The 20,721-nt window shown below is 37.4% G+C and overlaps 1 protein-coding gene across 2 annotated transcripts; it reads left to right on the plus strand.

The window, feature by feature from the left end:
* The first annotated feature begins 213 nt into the window (after positions 1 to 213).
* On the plus strand, positions 214 to 19,832 carry hpcal4 (hippocalcin like 4). Of its 2 annotated transcripts, none has more exons than XM_053613222.1 (4): positions 214 to 1,007; positions 17,513 to 17,688; positions 18,085 to 18,300; positions 18,427 to 19,832. In XM_053613222.1, exons 1-4 carry the CDS (start codon positions 815 to 817, stop codon positions 18,622 to 18,624), a joined length of 783 nt encoding a protein of 260 aa, XP_053469197.1. In that variant the 5' UTR covers positions 214 to 814; the 3' UTR covers positions 18,625 to 19,832. The 2 variants fall into 2 exon arrangements, with proteins under 2 accessions (XP_053469197.1, XP_053469198.1); XM_053613223.1 differs by lacking the exon at positions 214 to 1,007 and adding an exon at positions 1,505 to 1,638.
* Positions 19,833 to 20,721: the final 889 nt, after the last annotated feature.

Raw genomic sequence — 20,721 nt, forward strand, 5'->3', positions numbered from 1 at the left:
TGACAGTATCCTGAGCCCTGTTATTATACACTGATGGAACTGTAATCCTACCATGACATAATAATAATAATAATAATAATAATAATAATAATAATAATAATACAGCTTCATGCTGCAATGTAGAGAAATGTTTTATTGAAAATGCATCATTTTAGACAAGGAAATAATTTTCATTTTAAAGGCTGTATGCTATCTTGTATATTTGCCAGAAACAAACAAACAAACAAACAAACAAAGAAATAAACAAACCAGAATATAATTTGATGTTATTCTGATGCCAAAACAAGGCATCAAGACAGAAAATGAGGTACTTCTGTGATTTGGTGTCAGGAATTCACAATATCAAATTATGAGAAAGTAATCACACCTCTGAAAGGCCCATGGACTGCCCATGCTAATCACACACACGCTACTGATCAGATAGATAAGGAAAAAATATTTCATTCTGTTTGATAATTATTTACTAATTTATTAACTGTAAAGTGGCGTCTCCTCTATATTCCTGACTGTGGTGAGTGTCACAAGTGTCCATTAACGCTTTACAACTGAACTGAGTGATATTATTAGTTCATGCCTGTTACAGAGCCAGTGCGACGCAAATACCTACCACAACTGGACACGTCTAAGTGTTTATCTAACTGTTGTCACTCTGTTTACCCGCATGGTGGTCTGTTTAGAAGCGCTGTACGCTTCCGAAAGCCTCGTTTTGATTGACACCACCGGCCATCCAATCATATACGCACAAGATTTAGCCCGTCGCAGAGCCTTGAATATTGTCCAATCAGAGTAGGCTTTGGGTGTTACTTATGCAAATATGGTAGCCAGGGAGATGAGCGCGCTCCATTCATTGCGCCCAGCTCGAGGAAGAAGCGACTGCGCGCGTGTGGCTCCGCGATTCTGCACGGTTTCCCGCCGAGCGCCGTCCACGCGTTTAGCTCTTTACAGGAACACTTTGCGGACACACGCACACACACGAAACACCGCGTTACCTCACCGCAAACATTTGGGTGAGTCATCCATGCGTCTACTTTCAGCTGCACTAGCTCTGTGCGTAATTTTGTCAGCTTCTGATAATAAACGGTAAATATCAAAACGTTAAAGGGACCACCTGTAGCCTATAATAAAACTTGTGGATATTATTTCCCTCTTATTATAAATGTGTCGTTTTCACTTTTTGTAGAAAATTACTAAGAAGCCACACAGATGCTGTTTCTGCTTGTCGTTTGTTGATAGACAGTATGAAAGCCCACAGACAGCATTTCTATATGGACTTTGTATATTAAAATGTGTCCTTGCACTTTATTAGGCACCACAACCAACCCAGTAGCAGCTGTAGTGCTTGTATAGCCTGATCATTAAAATGCATGTCTAATTCCTGACTGCAGTCTTGTTTTGCGCTGCATGAGTGTGGTTATGTTCAGTAGTCTACCCATGCTGATTTCTACTGCATGTGTGTATGTGTTCCATTGTGTGTGTTCAACTGCAACTGTGGACTGTTGTATTACTCCGGACAGCAGACTATATATATAGTAGGTCAAGGTGATAACCCAGAAAGTGGTTTATTTACCCTGTGCATAGGCAGATGTGTATCTGGAGCTACTACAAGACAAAGCTGAGCGCCTATCCAGTCTGACTGCAGTAAGATCATAACATCTTTCATCCACCTCTCATTTTACTGGATGGAGTTGTCACAGTGTCAGTTTTGTATGAGATGAGTTTTATTGAGCCATACAGACATGCAGTGATGCAGAGTAAATAAATAACTGTGCTGGGTGAAAGTGGAAAGGGACATGGGTATTATGCTGACCAGACAGACAAACCCTGACCACTGAGAAACTCCCAGAAGAAAAAGAACCAAAACATCATCTACTGTAGCGTGTAGTGGTTTGGAAATGGTGTTGAAATGTTAAGTACTTGTGGAAAAGACAGGCGCTAAAGTGTCCCTACTGTATATAATTTTCAGTAGACTGATAATTGGTTGTCAAAGTTCCTTTAATAGTCTTTAAACGATATGCAAGAATATTGATATTGATTTGAATTACTATTTTTTTTTTCATGTGATGTGAAACAAAGTTATCATTGTTGGACTGAGATGGAATATTTTTTCCATGTTTTTAATATAAATTTCAATCCCTTCGTGACAACACTAAATTCATATGGATACATGCTATTATTCCCACAAACTTTGTCACATTTCAGCTGTTCTCCTAATAGATAGATTACATGCAATCTTGTTTTTTGTCCAGTATTTTCTGGCCCTGTGCTCCTGGTGACTGAGAACAGGTGATGGGCGAGGAGCCTGAACTCAGTACCTTTTTGTCCCCACATCCTCCTTAGTGTACACCCCTGACTGAATCTCACCCATGCAAAAAAATATCCCATTCAAGGAAACACATGGCCAGTGTCAGTATTCCATTTTATCCCAGACAAAAGCGACCAGGCAGCGCCAGGTGTATCAAACCATGCACACAGAGCCGTTTGATCAATTGCCCACATGCTCTGTTTCTCATGGTGATAGATAGCAGTTCCAAAATGGCTGAACTCAAAAAGCCGTGGCCAGTCACTGGCTGCTCAGCACGACTAATCAACCCACTTCAAGGAAACTCAATGCATGAAAAACAAAAGGCATGCATGGACCAAAAAAAAAAAAAGAGCAAAGGACAGTTTTGTTTTTCTTACATCCGATAGGTGCCTGTTGGTATTGTTGTGTTCTTCTCATCTACCAGGTCCTAAAGATGCTTTTTGCTTGCTTTGCACTGCTGCCTGTTTTGAATGTGAATGAGAAAAGAGTGTAGTGCTATAATGAGCAAGATGCTGTCAAATACATTTAGCAGCTCAAGTCATTTCACAATGCTGCAGGCCATGTTTGGACATCATAAACACATTGTTTCTCATGCTCACCCTAATGTTATGGTACTTGGATCTGACAGAATCTGTAAAATACACATTGACACAGCTAATACAGAGAAATAGGATAACAAGCCTTGCCAAACTCGCTGCTGGTATAAATTTCCACTGATATGCTACTAAGCCAGGTGGTATTTCCACTAAACCAGTGGGTGGCTTCCAGTTCCCCTTCTATTTACAGCATTTTGATCTTTAACAGGAAATGGTTTGATGTTGGAAGTGGGACAATTTCATTGAGAGTTCAATTTTATGTTATATAGACAGAAATCACTTTAATTAGCTTTGTGAGTGTCAGAGCCTTTTTTTAAAAATAGTCTCAAGAGAACTTGGCTATAGCTCCAGATGTTTAAGCTGATGGCTACTGCTCTAGGGCCCTCAAGTAAGGCACTCAACCTCTAGCTGTTCCAATGGTTAGTCATATAGCTTAAGCACTAGTTGGGTTTGACTAGTTTTACATGGAGAGGTGGTATAATGTTTTTTAGAGTATTGCTGGAAATTAATTCTGCACATGCATGGGTCCGGGAGGATTACACTGTTTTTTCCTTTTATAAAATGACCAGTAATAATAACCACAGGTAATATATAACCCATATGAATTGACATGTAGGTAAATATTCCATTATATCCTGTTGGAAAAGAGGTATATAGATACAATATATATAGAAAATATAGAGACACTCCAGGAAAAGCTCTTTTCTATCATCTTCCAGCAAAATCAAATTGGCCTCATTCAAAATGTAGAAAAAATTAAATATAGACAATGGACTCGTCAGAGAAGTGACAGGGAATTTTAGTTAGTCATTGAGTTCAAGTAAAGCCTACAAACATGTTATGGGCCTGTGATCTACTAGTGATCAAGTGTGATTTGTGTGGCCACAAGCGCTACAACAAGAGGTTATATAATAATGGACAAAATAATCAATTTATGCCCTGCAATGGATTGGCACCCCGTCCAGGGTGTCCCCCGCCTTGTGCCCCATGCCCACTGGGATAGGCTCCAGGTTCCTCGTGACCCAGTATGGATAAGCGGTACAGAAAAGCGATGGATGGATGAATAACCAATTTACATTAAAGATAGAAGATGTGTGTTGTATGCATGGAAGATTTGATGTAACAACCATCATTAAGTTATGATTTTATACAGTGATCACTTATCCTGTGCAAATCAATTATAATCCTTACATACATCCTCTATCCTCTAACATTACTTAATGACATATGTCTGGAAAATCCAAATACTACTTTAACAAAGTTAGGCAAATAGCCCAATGTTATATACAAATAATGGTAGTACTCCAATTATAATTGATTGATTGATTGTCAAGCCTAAGATAAAACTTGATCCAATTACAGTATGATGGTACTATGAATATGTAGTGGCTTGAATATTAAATATTGATTAAGTCCTAATTACATTACCAAGGCCTCTGAGTCCGAACTCTTTGCCAGAAGGGATTTTGGTCATCAGGTGCAATCCACCTGTTCACTGAGATGTTATGAAATTGTGGATGTTGTGTAAGCCCTCAGGTTAGTAGTTTAATGTAACTAATTATGAATCACAAGCTGTTAACATAGTAATACTTTCTTGTTTAGCTGGTTTGATCGTCCACAATCAGCTACCCCAAAATTTGCATTTCTCCATCATACAACATATGTTGTAAATTTTCCTCATTATCCGACAGTCCCAAGGGTATAAGAGGAAGCTTCAGTACCAGTTGTCACCCTTGGGGGACTGTGCTGTTGATGCAAGGATATCTTCATGAGCAGGTGGAGGATGCCTTGTTTTTTCCCTGTGTGTCTGAGATGCTCTGCAAATAAGACTAGTATGCAGTTTTGAATGACCAAAAAGGAACATAACATAACAAAGAAATCTCAGGAAAGTAGGAAAGATAAACAGGACCTTTGAGGTTTAAAGGGCTCTCCAACACACATTCTGAAATCAGATTATTCTTAAAACAGATCCTTGCATTAGAAAGCACAAATGGCAGCATTCAGCACATTATGGGATGTAGAGATGCACTGGTACCATGACCTGGTATTATCAGAGAGAGTTTCCTGCTTTTCCATTGTGCTGCCACATGAGCACAATTTTGCTATAGAAACAACACCTGTTTCAGAAGTTATTAATTTAAAATTGTGTAGTGCGACCTGGGCAATGCTAGTGAGGCAGATACTAGGTGTGTTTTGTTTTGTTTATGCACAGTTTTACATCAATGAGACATATATGGTTGTGAATCTGTTGTAGGGGTCTTGCAGGAACTTGGCTCAAAAAGTGCTCCAGTGGAGTCAGTTAAAGTTATTTGTTGGTTACTGGCTTACTTCATTTGAAACCAGAAAAAGCAACCTTATAATTATTGCTACTAGCTTGCCTCTGAGGCCTCAGTTTGCATGTGATAACTTGATATAGAGACATAGAAAAGAATGAGAATGCATGTAGACATGCACAAAAACCATTGCAACAATTAACAGCCATTATTATTGTTATTAGTCAGAACATATACAAATATCTATTCTTTCACCTGGATCCTTTCATGTATTATTTAGAAACCCCTTTTGTATTGGGTCTGTCGCCCTCAGGCAGCGCACAAAAGCACTTCCAGTGGACGATGATGGTGTCTGACAGTTATGGATCTGCCTCTATGCCTCTAGATGAGCATGGTTGACCTTTAGTGCTCAACAGCTGCATTATTTATGCCCACTATTGGTTGTTATGCCTTATGTGCCATTGAAAAATGTAATGACTCTTCTGAAATTGAGCTAAATTCAAGGGAAAGTTTCCTAAGAAAGTTCACATATTGGCATCCTTTTGAATATACTGCATATAACAGGCGAACACCATGGTACGTAATGAGTATTATTATTCAACCTCATTTTACTTTCATTTTCTTAAATGGCTTAAACCATAAGCTGGCATTTTGTGTTCAAATTTATTGTGGTCGTAATTGATGATTTACTATTGGGTGATTTAAGATGTAAAATTACAGTTTATAAAATATGCATCTACAAATTCCCAAACAATTCACACATCAAGAACAGGGTGTTGTTGAAATTCACAAGTTTAGGTGATTTGTAGCAGTAGCATTTTCAAGCACTCCAATATTGAACCTTCAGTGAGATAGACCTTCTAATTCATCTGCCAGAGTGGTTTGTGTACATATCAATTACTCCATGCACAGTTCAATACACATAAACAGTGCTACACTGTTGTTAGACTGCTTGTTTGTAACTTATTTCACCAACCAGAGCTTTCAGAGTTTGTTTTCATGTAGACTTGTTCTAGTTCCTCTTGAGTTTTGAATATGACTATCTAAAATAAAACAACACATATCAGGGTTAAACATGCAAATAATCATTAGTGTGTAGTAGTTAGTGTAAATACAGCAAGGCAGATGTTTTTTACACCAGAGTTTACATAAAGTTTTTTCCCCAATTTGGTCACCTGCCAATCCCCATCCACCTGCCAGCTCCCCCCATTATAAGACAGATGCCAACTGTGAAGGGTGAAGGCTAACACATGCTTCCTCTGAGACATGAAGCCAACCAACCACATCTTTTCTAGGTGCTGTCCATGCTGCATCACAAGGAAATGTAACACACTCCAGGAAAAGGACTATCTGCCCTCGTCTGTATACACAAGCTCACAAATGCCCATGTTTAACTGCTTGATATTAAAGAGAGCATGTGCCATAATTCCCACCTAAAGATTTTGCCCCCTTGCCTCCCGGGAGCCTTTGTTGTCATAGCCAAAAAAGCATTAAAGCTGGAAATATAATTAAATAGCTGTTTGATACATTCTTTGCTGTTGTTGATCGGAGTTTAATTGCACTAAATGGCATAATATAGTGATGTTCTGCATCAGTTTGCTTTCCCTATGAAAGATGACTTGTTGACTACTTTTTTGAAATGCTGGTTGACTAGACAAATTCATAGACATGAAACCTTTAACTTGTAATATGTACACGCTAACTGTGTAGTAGTAGTAGCTTATGATGTAGCTGTATTTGTACTGACACTGATGTCCTTGTACTGTGGCATAGCCAAGGAACAGGAATAGTTCAAATTAGACTGTATTACCACAGACCCGAATACATCAGAAGTTCCTATTTTGCTTGTAAAAATATTATTATTATTATTATTATTATTAATTCTTTACATTTATATAGCACTTTTCTAGACACTCAAAGCGCTTTAATTGGTTGGTGGGGGATCTCCTCAACCTCCACTAGTGTGTAGCATTCACCTGGATGATGCGACGGCAGCAATAGTGCGCCAGAACGCCTACCGCACACCAGCTATTAGTGGAGAGGAGAGAGAGAGTGATGTAGCCAATTCAGAGATGCAGTAACATCAATTTAATATGTCAGTCCCAAGTCTTTTACATCTTGCTCTGTCCCAGATATTTATTTCAAAACTAGCAGGAAGGCATTCTCCAGATTCAAGTCTATAGCAGTCGTCTTGACATTTATTTTTCAGTCATATTCAGTGACTAGCTCAATGTTCTCCACACATGACAAAATGTGTCTTTTTTTCCCCTTTTCTGATCTATTCTTCACATCTCTCTGTCTCCCTTTTGTCCCCTTTGTGTGTTGAAATTAATCCACTGCAATGTCCCAGAGTCCAGAGTTTCTATCTCATTCAGCAGCTCTTAAAAGGACGGGACAGACCTTGCTGGAATGTCAAAGACGTCACAAAAACCAGCAGTCTGCCAGCTGTGGTCTATCGATCTATCTGAGTGACAATGATCAGAGAGAGATGGGGGGGATTAATAGGGATGCTATGAAAGCTAGATAAACTGGCATATTTTTTAGCACAGCTTTAAGAACCTGGAGAACTCTGTGGACTAGAGGATCTCCTATAGGATGAAGTGTTAAAGATCTGTTTATCTACATAGTGGTTTTGTACAAGTATTGGAACATTCTCCAATCAGAAGACCATCTTGAATAGCTGCAATGATGTACTTATTCTTGAGCTTTGCTCCTATTAGTCCTTTGCTTTGGTTCACACTTTGTCCGAGTCTTCCAGGATGCCTGGATTCCAGGAAATCAATAATCCAGACTTAACAACTGATAACTGTCACTAATTAGAAAATTGAAATTGTAAAAAAAAGTTTCTTTGCACTGTTTTATATTAAATATGATTTTCCATATCAGCCTGGTCACACTGTGCCTGCCAGAAACTTACAAAATGTTAATCCCATTTTCATGTACTTTCTTCTATGTTGTTTATCTATCCATCCATCCTCTACCGCTTTCAGGGTCACAGGGAAACCTGGAGCCTATCCCAGGGAGCATCATTCACAAGGCAGGGTACACCCTGGACAGGGTGCCAATCCATCGCAGGGCACAATCACATACACATTCACACACCCATTCATACACTACAGACACTTTGGACATGCCAATCAGCCTACCATGCATGTCTTTGGACTGGGGGAGGAAAACGGAGTACCCGGAGGAAACCCCCGCAGCACGGGGAGAACATGCAAACAGGGGGAACGGGGGCAACGGGGCAAACACAGGGCCACGGTGGGAATCGAACCCCCAACCCTGGAGGTGTGAGGCAAATGTGCTAACCACTAAGCCACCATGCTCCCATGTTTAGCTATCTTATATTTCTATTAATTTATTCATTCATATATAAGGCCACGCTCCTCTTATTGCAGCCGTTTATCCATGACAGTGAATGAATCCACTGCAGAGCCGAATCCAAGCCTTACACCAGCCATGGTGGGGTTTTCTGCCTTGACTGACTTCTGTGCTTAATTCTGTAAAACTCTTAGTCATTATCTGGTATAATTATTGTAGAAGCTTGCTTTATGGATCATGTATTAAATGTTTGGGCTTGAAGTATATTTAGATGTAGTTTATGCTGTCCAGCAAATCTGTCCTTGATTATTATCCTTAAAATTTCTTCAGTTAGATGAGGTCAAGCAGCTCTTCATTATTCTCTTCTCAGTGAATTCTAATTCCATTGGATGTCTTGGATACTTCAGATAATGTGTAGAAAATTACTCACATTCATTAGATTTAATAGTATGAAATGCTCACTAAGAATGCACACTAAAAATGTTCGGCATCCTTGCTTGTTAGTCGCTAGTTCTTAAGCAAACTGAATGCAAATGCCCCCTAAGTGGAAATCTAAATATAAAAACTGACTAGACTGGAAGAAGTACAGTGTATATATAAATTAGTGGTGTAGTGTTACCAGCTGTGTTTAAGATGTTTATGTGTATGAATGAGCTAGACAGTTGAGTCTAATATCTCAACATGACAGTATTAAGATTACTGCTCTCATTACTGCAGCACAACCTCTCACCTTTTCCAATAATAGAACCCAAATTTCATTGACTTAATACATCTAATAATAAATGAAAGCAATAGCCACCACCATTAAATTGATAAGCGTGAGCTACAAGTTTATCTGCTGTTCACTTAATTAAAGAGAACGATGTGATCCTTGCTCAAAGTGATCCTACAGATGTTAAAATCTGCCTTACTGCCTTTGCATTTATGTCCAAAACATGAAAAGCTTGTACACAGACAACCACACCCCCACTGTGGAGATATTTATGGCATTCTTTGAGTCTGGCATGCTTCCTACACTGGTCAATGTCATGTCCTAGTAAAAATGAATGTCTCTTCATTATAATCATCATAAATCAGAAGAAGAAATCATGTGTTGCAGGCCATACTGATTTAGAAAAAATTATGGTGCCACTTCCAAATCTATTTGGAAATCTATTAGTAATACTTGTAATAATGGGTGTGAAATGTCTGGCCATACTTAAAACCAATACTGAAACCAAATCTTTGGGTTTTCTGTCTTTGTATATTGTATGCAATAAACAACACACACTATGGTGGTGGAAACCTCATAGTTTGGAGGCTACTTACTTACACACACACACACACACACTGTATATGTATGTATGTGTGTGTGTGTATATATATATATATATATATATATATATATATATATATATATATATATATATATATATATATATATGACCGTAATTTAATTCAAAAAGTGGAACTTTCATATATTCTAGATTCATTACACATAAAGTCAATATTTCAAGCCTTTTTTGTTTTAATGTTGATGATTATGGCTTACAGCTCATGGAAATCAAAAATCCAGTATCTCAAAAATATTAGAATAACGAATTTATAATACAGATATGTCGACCTTCTGAAAAGTATGTTGATTTATGCACTCAACACTTGGTCGGGGCTCCTTTTTCACGAATTACTGCATCAGTGCAGCGTGGCATGGAGGCAAAATAAATGACGACTACAAACCTTGTAAAGGCTATTTTTAAATATTTAGGTTATTATTATTATTATTATTATTATTATTATTATTATTATTATTATTTTTACATATTTAGGTTACATAAAGGTTATTGTTGCATATTTAGTGCATGCAAAGATATCTGAGTACTCTGTTTTTGCAGTGTTTGGGTTTCTCTTGATGTTTAACCTCATGCATTTAAATCCATATTTAATAAGTATTCCCACATATATTTATATTTGTTTCCTGTTGTTCCACTGACTCACTGATTGTTGCCTTGGTTGATGGATGGCGAAATTGTCTGCTTTTATTGCTCATCTCCTATGCTAGTGTAGCATGTCAGGATTCTGAAAAAGATTTAAAATAGCACAAACACTCCTAATTTAAATGTTGCTTATTTGAATGTGACTTTCCTTGAAAATAGTAATAATTGAAAATAGTAGTATGCAAAATATATCTTCATAGTTAGATTGACATTCCTTATATTAATTTGTTAAGTAAATAAAAACAACAAAAGAGAAGAGTTCCTCTCATGGCCCCATTTGTAAATCATGTGACCTCACATGGGGTCACGACCCCTAGTTTGGGAATCCCTGGTTTAAGGTGTTGCAGTATATCTCACAGTAAGCATTTCACTTGTTTATAATCAGTTATTTTCTTAAGTGCTATACGAGAATTACATTACATTTCACCACTGCACATGTCTTTTAAACCAAGGCACATTAAACATTATACATTTTTTTTTATTTAGCTGCATGCTTCTAGTCCATGATATTATGTTGGCCAGATGACAATGGTAATGGTAACTGGATCATTACTCATTATCTGGGTGTCCCTAATTGATTGTTCTAACTAAGCAGTACGCTCAATTACCGTTTGCACCTTGTACTAAGAGAGCCAAGAGGATTTTTTTTTTTTGTATCTTTGTGAAAATATCTTCTTTTTCGAGGGTGTTAGAATTTTAGCTTACACTTTGAATGCAACTTATGCATTAGAACAATGTGTTCAGTTTTACATATATTTATTTGGTAGACAAGTTGAGAGAGTTGAGGGCCTCAAGGCCCTCAGGGTGTAAGTGATACCCTGTCACTGGGGTGGTACTAGGGTGACCACCCATTCCATGAGGCATTTGAAAAAGCTTTAAAAATATGTAAAAGTAACTATAGTATATTATTCGCCTGGGGGTGTAAACTTTCCCCTCATAAACTTAATTCTTTTTTCATTTTTCACAAAGTGAAGGTTTAAGGTAGGGGTTCCCAACATTTTTAGGCAAAACGGCCAAAACTGACATTATGAATTTTTTGCTACTTTAAGTCCTGTCAAGTCTGCATTTTTTTTTTTTTTTAATTCCAGATTTATACTTTGGGAATTGTTGTAACATTTGAACACGTTATCATTAGTAACATATGTGCAACATAAATGACCACTACAAACCTTTCAAAGGTACACATAGTGCAGGTTTTTGTACACTGTTTAAAAGGTGAAAGGTCTAGATAGAAACCTAAAAAAAAGCATTCTTCAGTTTGTCCCTCAAGGAGCTTCTATTTATAACAGCGTGTTTCCTATCAGAGATGGTTCTTATTTAAAAAGTAGAGATCCTTAAATATCCGCTTTGTTTATTAATTCTTTACAAACAGGAATCCTGCTCACGCCAAAGAGGATAAGGGACAAAACTGAAGTCAGGCTTTGTTTCTATAATTCTCCCTAGCATTTGCAGGGAGAATTACATAAATGTAGGCAACTGTCCAGGATTATCATAGCTAGTTGGGGATCGGAGCCAAGGATTGCAGCCCTAAGAATAATTATGAGAAATAAGTTGGTGGCATGAGCATTACTAAATGCAATTACTTATTAAATGTAGTAAAAATGTGTTAGAGCAATCTGGGCATAAAGTCATACTGTTCCTTTTGTGCAGCAAGTGTTTGAGTTTTTAGACAAAGGTTGTTGTTGTTTTTTTGTAAGTAAAAAATGTCTTCCTGAAAGGTGTCAATGATTATAAGTTGTGAATGAAAAAGAACCACTGCAGAACATGCAGTTGTTGGTTTACTCAAAAATAATTGATGAAGCTCTTTCTAGAGCACTCTACACTAGAGTGCAGAATGGTTCTTAGACGGCTGTAGGGAGACTTTGTTGAATCACAGTGTTGCCAGGTCTGTTTTGCCACCATTTTCATCAATTCTGTAGTGCTGCTTGTGTCACCAACTTATTTCCTCATCATCCTTAGGACCCCAACTCTGTGGATCTGTTCCCTGACTAGCTATGATTATCCTGTGTCAGTTGCTAACATTTATAGAGAATTACATAAAAGAGGCTTGGCGTCAGAGGCCTTTTCCTCTTCTGCTTTAGCAGGGTTTTTTTTGTTGTACTTTTGAACTGCTGTCAGAGGAACATCTATATTTAAATACTGCCTTGTATTTAACACTCTTTTGCATTGTGTTCCGTTTATATATTACAATGCATTTTGCAGTAGCCATGTTAGATTTTAAAAGTAGTGTATATGCTTTAACAGGAGAATATAGGATATTTAGATTTACATTTAGAATACTGAGATTTTGCCACGAAAGTGGCATAGATGTGGCAGAACAAAAAAAAAGGTAAGAGACTTGGTAAGAGAGAGAGAGAGAGAGAGGAGTTTTCCCTTGAACATGTTTGTGCTCTTACATGAACAATAGCAAGCAAACATGCACCCAGAAAATTGCTGCTGTGCCATGACGTAATCAAACATGTGATCTTAAAAAGATCTCAGAAAATATATTTTCGCATGTAATATTTTTTTTCTGCTTGAAGTATAACACCAAAATAAGATATGCAAAAGCCTTTGATGCTAAGTACCGCTTGTATGGGTACACAGAATATGCTTAGTGCTTGTACCTAGTCCTTATCAATACAGATTGCGGCTCCTTCAGGGTGGATGCGCTTTAGTAGAGTGGTCTGATTACTATACCTTTATAGCAGTACTTTAATTGTAATCACACTCCTGTAAGTGGATTCTTTAACAAACTATAGAATACAGTTGTAGTAGACTTCAACAAGTGTTGATTAGATCCACAATAAAAATATAGCCCTGCTCATACAGTCATGTGAAAAAATAAGTACACCCCATGGAAATTGACATTATTGACATATTTGGACAAGCAAACATTTGATCATCTTTGAAACAGGTGATCTTTGATAACAGATTAATGAAGTCGATATACTTGAACAAAATCACAAGGAAAATTAGCTTTTTGAATCATTTATTCAACATAAATATCAATTGTGATATTCTTCTGTGGAAAAAGTAAGTATACCCTTGGTCTCAGAAGCTAGTATTGCCCCCTTTAGCAGAAATAACTTCATGCAGGCATTTTTGCATAATTGTCCACTAGGCTTGCTGGAATTTTTGACCACTCTTCCATGAAATATTCTTTCAGTTGCAAGATGTTTGAGGGTTTTCTTGCATGTACTGTCCGTTTCAAATCCCCCCACAACATATCAATGGTATTCAAATCCGGGCTTTGACTAGGCCATTCCATATCCTCCATTTCTTCTTTTTGAGCAATTCCTTGGTGGATTTGCTAGTGTGCTCAGGATCATTATCCTGTTGAAAGGTCCACTTTCTGTTCAACTTCAACTTTCAGAAGATGGCCTCACGTTATATTAAAGCACTCTGATATGATGAAGAATTCATAGTTGAATCAATTAATGCAAGCTGTCCAGTCCCTGAGGCAGCGAAGCAACCCCAAACCATAACATTTCCACCACCATGCTTCACAGTTGGTATGAGGCGCCTCTCCTGAAAAGCTGTCTTTGATCTGCACCAAACATGTCTGCTGTTACTGTGGCCAAACAACTCTATCTTTGATTCATCTGTCCAGAACACATTTTTCAAAAGTCCTGGTCTTTACCTATATGCTCATTGGAAAACTGTAGTCGTGCAAAGGCTTTTTCCTGGCACGCCTCCCCATGCAGGTCAAATTCTCTTTCTGATTGTTGAAGCATGCATATTGACATCAAAAGTTGCAAGACTTGCAGATCCTGTGATGAAATTTTGGGGTTCTTGGAGACTTCTTTTTGCATCAGACAGACTGCTCTTGGGCTGAATTAGTTGGGATGGCCAGTCCTGGACAAATTGGCAGTCATTTGAAATCTGCACCATTTGTAGATAATTTTGCTTACAGTGTGTAGAATGATGTATTTCAAATAATTTGATCTTTTTAAATCCCTTGCCAAACTCACAGGCATCAACAACCTTTTTTCTGAAGGCCTTACAGATCTTTTTAGATTTTGGCATGATGACACCACATACCTCAATAACAAAGGGAACACCAGACACTAGATATGAGAGGAGTATAAATAAGGCAGGTTCGACCTGTACTCCCTAAACAGGTTCTAATCACTGGCACACAATCTTGAATACCTGATTCCAATTATATAGATTTGAAGGTGTGATAAATGTAGGGGTGTACTTATTTTTTCAATGTGGCTGGTTTGTTTGTGAACATTACTAAAAAAATTTAATTTTATGTGTCATTTGATAGTGTATCACCTTTATTAATAGGCACTGTTTCAAAGAGAATCAAATGTTTGCCTGTCCAAATATGTTAAAAAAGATTTCCATGACAATTTCCATGGCGTGTACTTATTTTTTCACTTGACTGTAATATGGGCAAGTAGCAAGTTATGGTTGGTAACCCAAAACATTTTCACTGAGCCCTCTTCTGGTTGTGCTGCTGAGAAATAATGTGCTAGATGGAGGTCAACTCTTCGGTTCAGCATTAGTCAGGGTGAAAAGGGATGTCTTCCTCTGGTTTTTTAAATTTTTTTGTGTCTGTGTTTTGCCTCCTCTAACCCACCAAATGTAGCCCGTAAAGCCCTTGTTAATTAGCTGATGAGTTTAGTCAGATGTGTTAAGGTACAATGTTACTCCACCAGGTCTGGACTCTGACACGCAAGATATGTTAATTCTTATATGAAACCTCAGCTCTTGTCAGCCAATCCTTGACCATAATTGGCTTTACTGGAATCTACCCAGTTTTGGTATGTCTCATGTATACAAACCGCACAGCAAGAGGACATACAGCTACTTAAGCTACCTAGAAAAATTATGCGGTAGTATTTTCTTACATGGTGTTGGGGAAAAGAGTACACCTTGTCACAATTCTGTGATTTTCTATAAAAAGATATAACAAAACATCACACAGTTCTCACTGGGTCCTAATTCTACCATTATGTAACACAGAGCAGTTAAAAGATAGAATTATGTTATTATTTGTTTAGCAAAACATCACCCAATTTGCAGGATGGATTTGGGTAAAATTAAGTACCCTTATTGCTTCTGTATCAATGAACAAGGTGATTTAATTCAGGAGCTGATTAACTGATCATGAGGACGTGTGTGCACCTCTAGCTATAAAAGCAGAACTTTTAGGTAGTTTGGTTGTGTAGAATGTTCAAGTTTGTCATCAGGCCAAAAAGAAAACACATCAACAAATAGCTCATAGAAGCAATTGTTGCTGCTTATCATTCTGGGAAGGTCATTGTCAAACAATTTGAAATCCATAATTCTATACTGAAAAGGTTACTAAGAAATGGCAAATGTTCAAGACAGTTGTCAATCTTTTACAGGAGTGGTTGTCCCATCAAATTCACCATAAGCTCAGAGAATGTTAAATTTTAATGTATATGACTCTCAGACTAAACTGGCATTATATATGAGAGTAGCCAGGTACAAGCCTCTGTTTTCCTAATGCAACATGCTACAATGGCTTAAGTTAGCAAAGTTATATCTGCTCAAACCGCAACACTTCTTGAGTGATGTCCAGATAAGACCAAATATGTCATAATGCTTAGCTCAATTGAGTTGACCCTGAATTTTTCTTTATAGCAAAGCATTCTGGAGGCAATTGTTAGGCCATGTGTTGGACAGCTAAAATTTCAGGTGAAACTTGGTCATGCAACAAGACAATGATCCCAAGTGAACCAGCAGAAGTACTACACAATGGGCAAAAGGGAGAAAACTTAAGTCAAAGTCCTTACTTCAATCCCATCAAGGTACCACGGCAGGTCCTTAGGAGAGCTTTGCATACCTTTCTATTTTTTGACCATAGACAGCTTATTGCTGTGCATAAGCAATTACTGTCAACCATCAATGAAATAAATTAAGGCAAAAATGACTCCAATACAGTACAATACAATACTCTTCTAAAGGTGGTCAATGATTAATTGGGTGTACTTACTTTTGGCCTGAACAGAAATGCATATAGCGTGCACGATGTAATGTATTGTGGAGCTAGTTCCCATAAACATTTACTCATAGTGTAGAGAAAGTGAGGAGGTAAAAGTGTGTGTAATTATAATTGACATAAGGTATGCATCGATGGCTCCTACATATTGTTTGTGATTATCTGAGGGCTGTGATGAACAGCTGAACCACTTCACTGGCTAGCATATACTGCCAAAATGTACTAGAGGTCTTCTTTAAATGCATTTAAAATGAACATGAGTCATTTCATTGCATGAAAAGTGTCAGGAAGCCTATGTCATTAGTTTTAAAGTCCATTAACTGCTCAGATGTTCAATTAAAGCTTCCTGTCTAAAGCCAGCAAATGGGTGTGATGCCTAGAGGAGCAGAAATTACCTGAGAATTCCAAAAAAGGTCAAAGAGAGAGGGAGCAGAATCGAGCAAGTGGTGGTGAAAGAATGGGGATGGAGATGAATGCTTACCTCTGATTAGTCATCATGATCACACATAAATGACCTCCTGTCATGAGCGGAGAAATATGCTGTGGGCGACTGGGCTCCAGCAGCTCTGCTGCATAACCATTGATGCATTTAGCCATTATAGCTCCTCGTCAAGTATTTAGACCTGTTAAATATTTAATCAACTTTAATAAGCTAAAAGTCCAGGTAATGACTCATTACAGTGGCACCCCATTTTTCACGTGTACCCAAATAACCATTTTTAAAGCTCATAGAAATGTGGGCTTGCCAAATATATCTCAGGCTCCTAGGTGGGCAGATATGTGTCATGTTGTAAGGCATATTGTCAGTACCAGGTTGAAGAGAGACACGTTTATAAAATCAGAGACTAAAGGATTACAAGGCTTTAGGAAACGTTAATTGAAATTATACTGGCTAATCACTAGAATTTCACAAGACACTTCTGAAATCATATTTGGCATGACCCATATGTGCCGAGTAAATTTAAAGGCAGAATAAACTATGGTTTTCAATTACCATCACAATAGATTTTTAAAATGTTGTGACCTTGCTGTTGTAATAATCCCACAGGTATTAATATCCATCATTACCTCTCTATTTATGCCCATAGACAATCTACTAAATATGGGGAAACACAACAGCAAGCTTGCTCCAGAGGTTCTGGATGACCTGACCAAGAGTACAGAGTTCAATGAGGCGGAGTTGAAGCAGTGGTATAAAGGCTTCTTGAAGGACTGTCCCTCTGGAATCCTAAATCTGGAGGAGTTTCAGCAGCTTTATGTCAAGGTACGTACTTTTGCACAAATAGCTCCAGGAAACTAGGACTGCGTTTTTCCCATTAATTATGATTCTATTACCAAAGGTTTCAGCTGTATGGTTTTACAGATGCTTTTACTCTATTCACTGTTACCATGTTCTCTCAAGTTGATGGTAATTAACTAGAATTATTGTAGCTCCTCCAGTTTCTTTGGTTCCTATTTGGGTCATTTTTTGTTTTTGAATTTGCTGTTTAGAACACACATGAAAAGACAACTGTTTAAAAATAGATCACAAATCTGCTTTATTAGAGTAGATTTTTAATACTTCCTAAATACTTTCTGAGGCTCATTTTTCCACACCATTACATGCCAGGGAATATTTCATCCAAAGTGACTCATAATGACTCATTGTTGTATGTTACAGTTCTTCCCCTATGGTGATGCTTCCAAATTTGCTCAACATGCATTTCGTACCTTTGACAAAAATGGAGATGGCACAATTGACTTCAGGGAGTTCATCTGTGCCCTGTCCATCACCTCTCGGGGAAGCTTTGAGCAGAAACTCAACTGGGCCTTCAATATGTATGATTTGGATGGAGATGGCAAGATTACACGCATGGAGATGCTTGAAATTATAGAGGTACGACCATTATTATATACGTTGACATGATGAAGAATTTTTTTGTAAGGGCTAATTATTCTAGAACCTAATTTGTCTTAATTTCGTCTTCACCTCCTTGCCGCCTTTGTTTTTAATGTCTCTCAGGCAATTTATAAAATGGTCGGCACAGTGATTATGATGCGAATGAACGAAGATGGCTTGACACCTCAGCAGCGTGTGGACAAGATCTTCAGCAAGATGGACAAAGACCATAATGATGAGATCTCACTGGAGGAGTTCAAAGAGGCAGCCAAAAGTGATCCTTCTATCGTCCTCTTACTGCAGTGTGACATGCAGAAGTAAAGGAGAAGAAGAAAGAGGGAGTGAGAGAGGGTGGGAGGGTGTAGGTATAGAGCAGGAGGTATGAAGCAGCATGTACAGACATTTAGACAGAAGTAGATTAGTAACAGTAGAATTATAACACTATGTACATATAGTGGAATGCAGAATGTGAGATTAAACAGGTTTGGGGACAGTTGAGAGAATAAGTAATGAAAATAAGTGATGAAAGCCTGCATCTTTGGTCATGCAGTGAACTGCACTGCTTGTCAGACAATTGTACCATGTCATTGTGGCTTTTAGGCCCAAGTCTAAAAATATAAGATATTGAAGAACCTACATTATTTAACAAGGCCATTTTAATATGTAGTACTCCTGATCCTTGGAATTTTAATATACACTAGAAACCATGCGAATTTATTGAACAATTCTGCAAAACTGGGGCAGCTCTATGTTCTTAAGGTTTTTGTCTCCTTTAAATTGTGTCTAAATGTTGAACAGCCAACTAACTAGTTGAACAATATTTCCTCTTACTAGTGAACAAAATTTCCTCTAACTAGTGAACGAAATTTCCACTAACTAGTGAACAAAATGTTCTTAATCCTTCCATAATTAAAGGACCATATTCAGAGTTGAGTTATACACATATACACATAATGAGGATGTAATAACAAAATTGCTCAAATCGGTAACCAAACCTCAACTTGCATGCTGCTCAGACAGTTGTGTGGGAGTGTGTTTGGCAATAACAAAAGCACGTTTCAAGTGCAATTCTGACCTTGAACTTAAGCCAATTTTCTCGTGCAATGTCAGCATGAATAAGGAGCAGTATTAAGTCCAGCATCACTGGCTGACAATTTGATGTAGCCAAAATATGCCATACTGATATTTCAGTAGTGGGTCTAATTATACTCAAAAACACTCAAATGGCCTTCTGTTGTTTGCATGAAGGATATCAGAGAGGACAGCTCCTTAATTGGAGACAATACTCTTAATTGGGACTCATGCCAAGGACTGAATTATATATCAATAAAATATGCCTAAGCATGGCAGATAAGTGCTCAGTCAGCTTGTTCTTCAAACTATGAGCACATTATGTTTGTAGGAAAGTGCATGAAATTAACAAAACAATCAAACAATTTTATTTAATTGAAATTGAACTGAAATAGCTAATTAAAAGCATTAACTGGTTCACCCTGCAACAGTGAATACAGCATTTTAGTATTAATCCAGTGTGTATAATAATAATAATAATAATAATAATAATAATAATAATAATAATAGCATGTACTGGATCAAGTGCTATTTTATAACTGTTGTATAATGATGGTAGGAACCATAATGTTAAGGGAAACCAAATTTGCAGTGATTAATGTGAAAATTATAACTTGGACTTTTCATGAAGCAATACATTGGTAATATACTAGACTTCTATGGTCATCTTTTCATTTATATAGTATAATCACATTAGACTTTCTTTTTATTTGCTTATTTTTTATATTTATTTATTGTCTCTTGGTTTTATGTTACATCGTATTGCAGCTGAAAGCAAAAGGGAAAAACATGATCAAAATATCGTTTGATTTTTATCTATTTCTTTTTTCTATCTGCTGAATTTGTCAGGCTTAAAGGCAAGCACTTTTGTTTAACAGCAGTGGTCCTGGTACTATTAAAAACCCCAGCACTTCTATTCATTAAAAAAGAAATAAAAATCTGGCAACATCAGAGACATTAACTCCACACAGGTCATTTTAATAATCTAAATTCAGAAAATCAGCTGAAGCATCTGCACAAACTGACTCTGAATCAGAGGTGGGTAGAATAGCCCAAAACTTTACTCATGCACAAGTAAAACTCCTTGTAAAAGTAATTACTCCAGTAACAGTAAAAGTAATAATGTTAATAATTACTTGAGTGAGCGTAATGAAGTATCCAATGAGAAGACTACTCGAGTAGCAAGTTAGTTGCTTCGGATCTGATTAAAATGAAGGGAAAATCCTGAATCTCAGACTATATGGAGAACTGTAAGTCACACCTCTCCTTAAAAACTGTCTGTTCTGTTTATATGATATAAAACCTGGGTTCAAGATGAAACAGCATATCCCAGTCCTGTGATGGGTA

This window comes from Ictalurus furcatus, chromosome 24 (assembly GCF_023375685.1).
Source record: "Ictalurus furcatus strain D&B chromosome 24, Billie_1.0, whole genome shotgun sequence".
NCBI lineage: Eukaryota > Metazoa > Chordata > Actinopteri > Siluriformes > Ictaluridae > Ictalurus > Ictalurus furcatus.

Bases quoted from the DNA above. Each gene is read 5' to 3' on its own strand.
- hpcal4 (XM_053613222.1), top strand. From the start codon at position 815: ATGGTAGCCAGGGAGATGAGCGCGCTCCATTCATTGCGCCCAGCTCGA. The intron at 1,008-17,512 runs GTGAGTCATCCA...TTATGCCCATAG, and splicing joins ACCTCACCGCAAACATTTGG to ACAATCTACTAAATATGGGG. The intron at 18,301-18,426 runs GTACGACCATTA...AATGTCTCTCAG, and splicing joins AGATGCTTGAAATTATAGAG to GCAATTTATAAAATGGTCGG.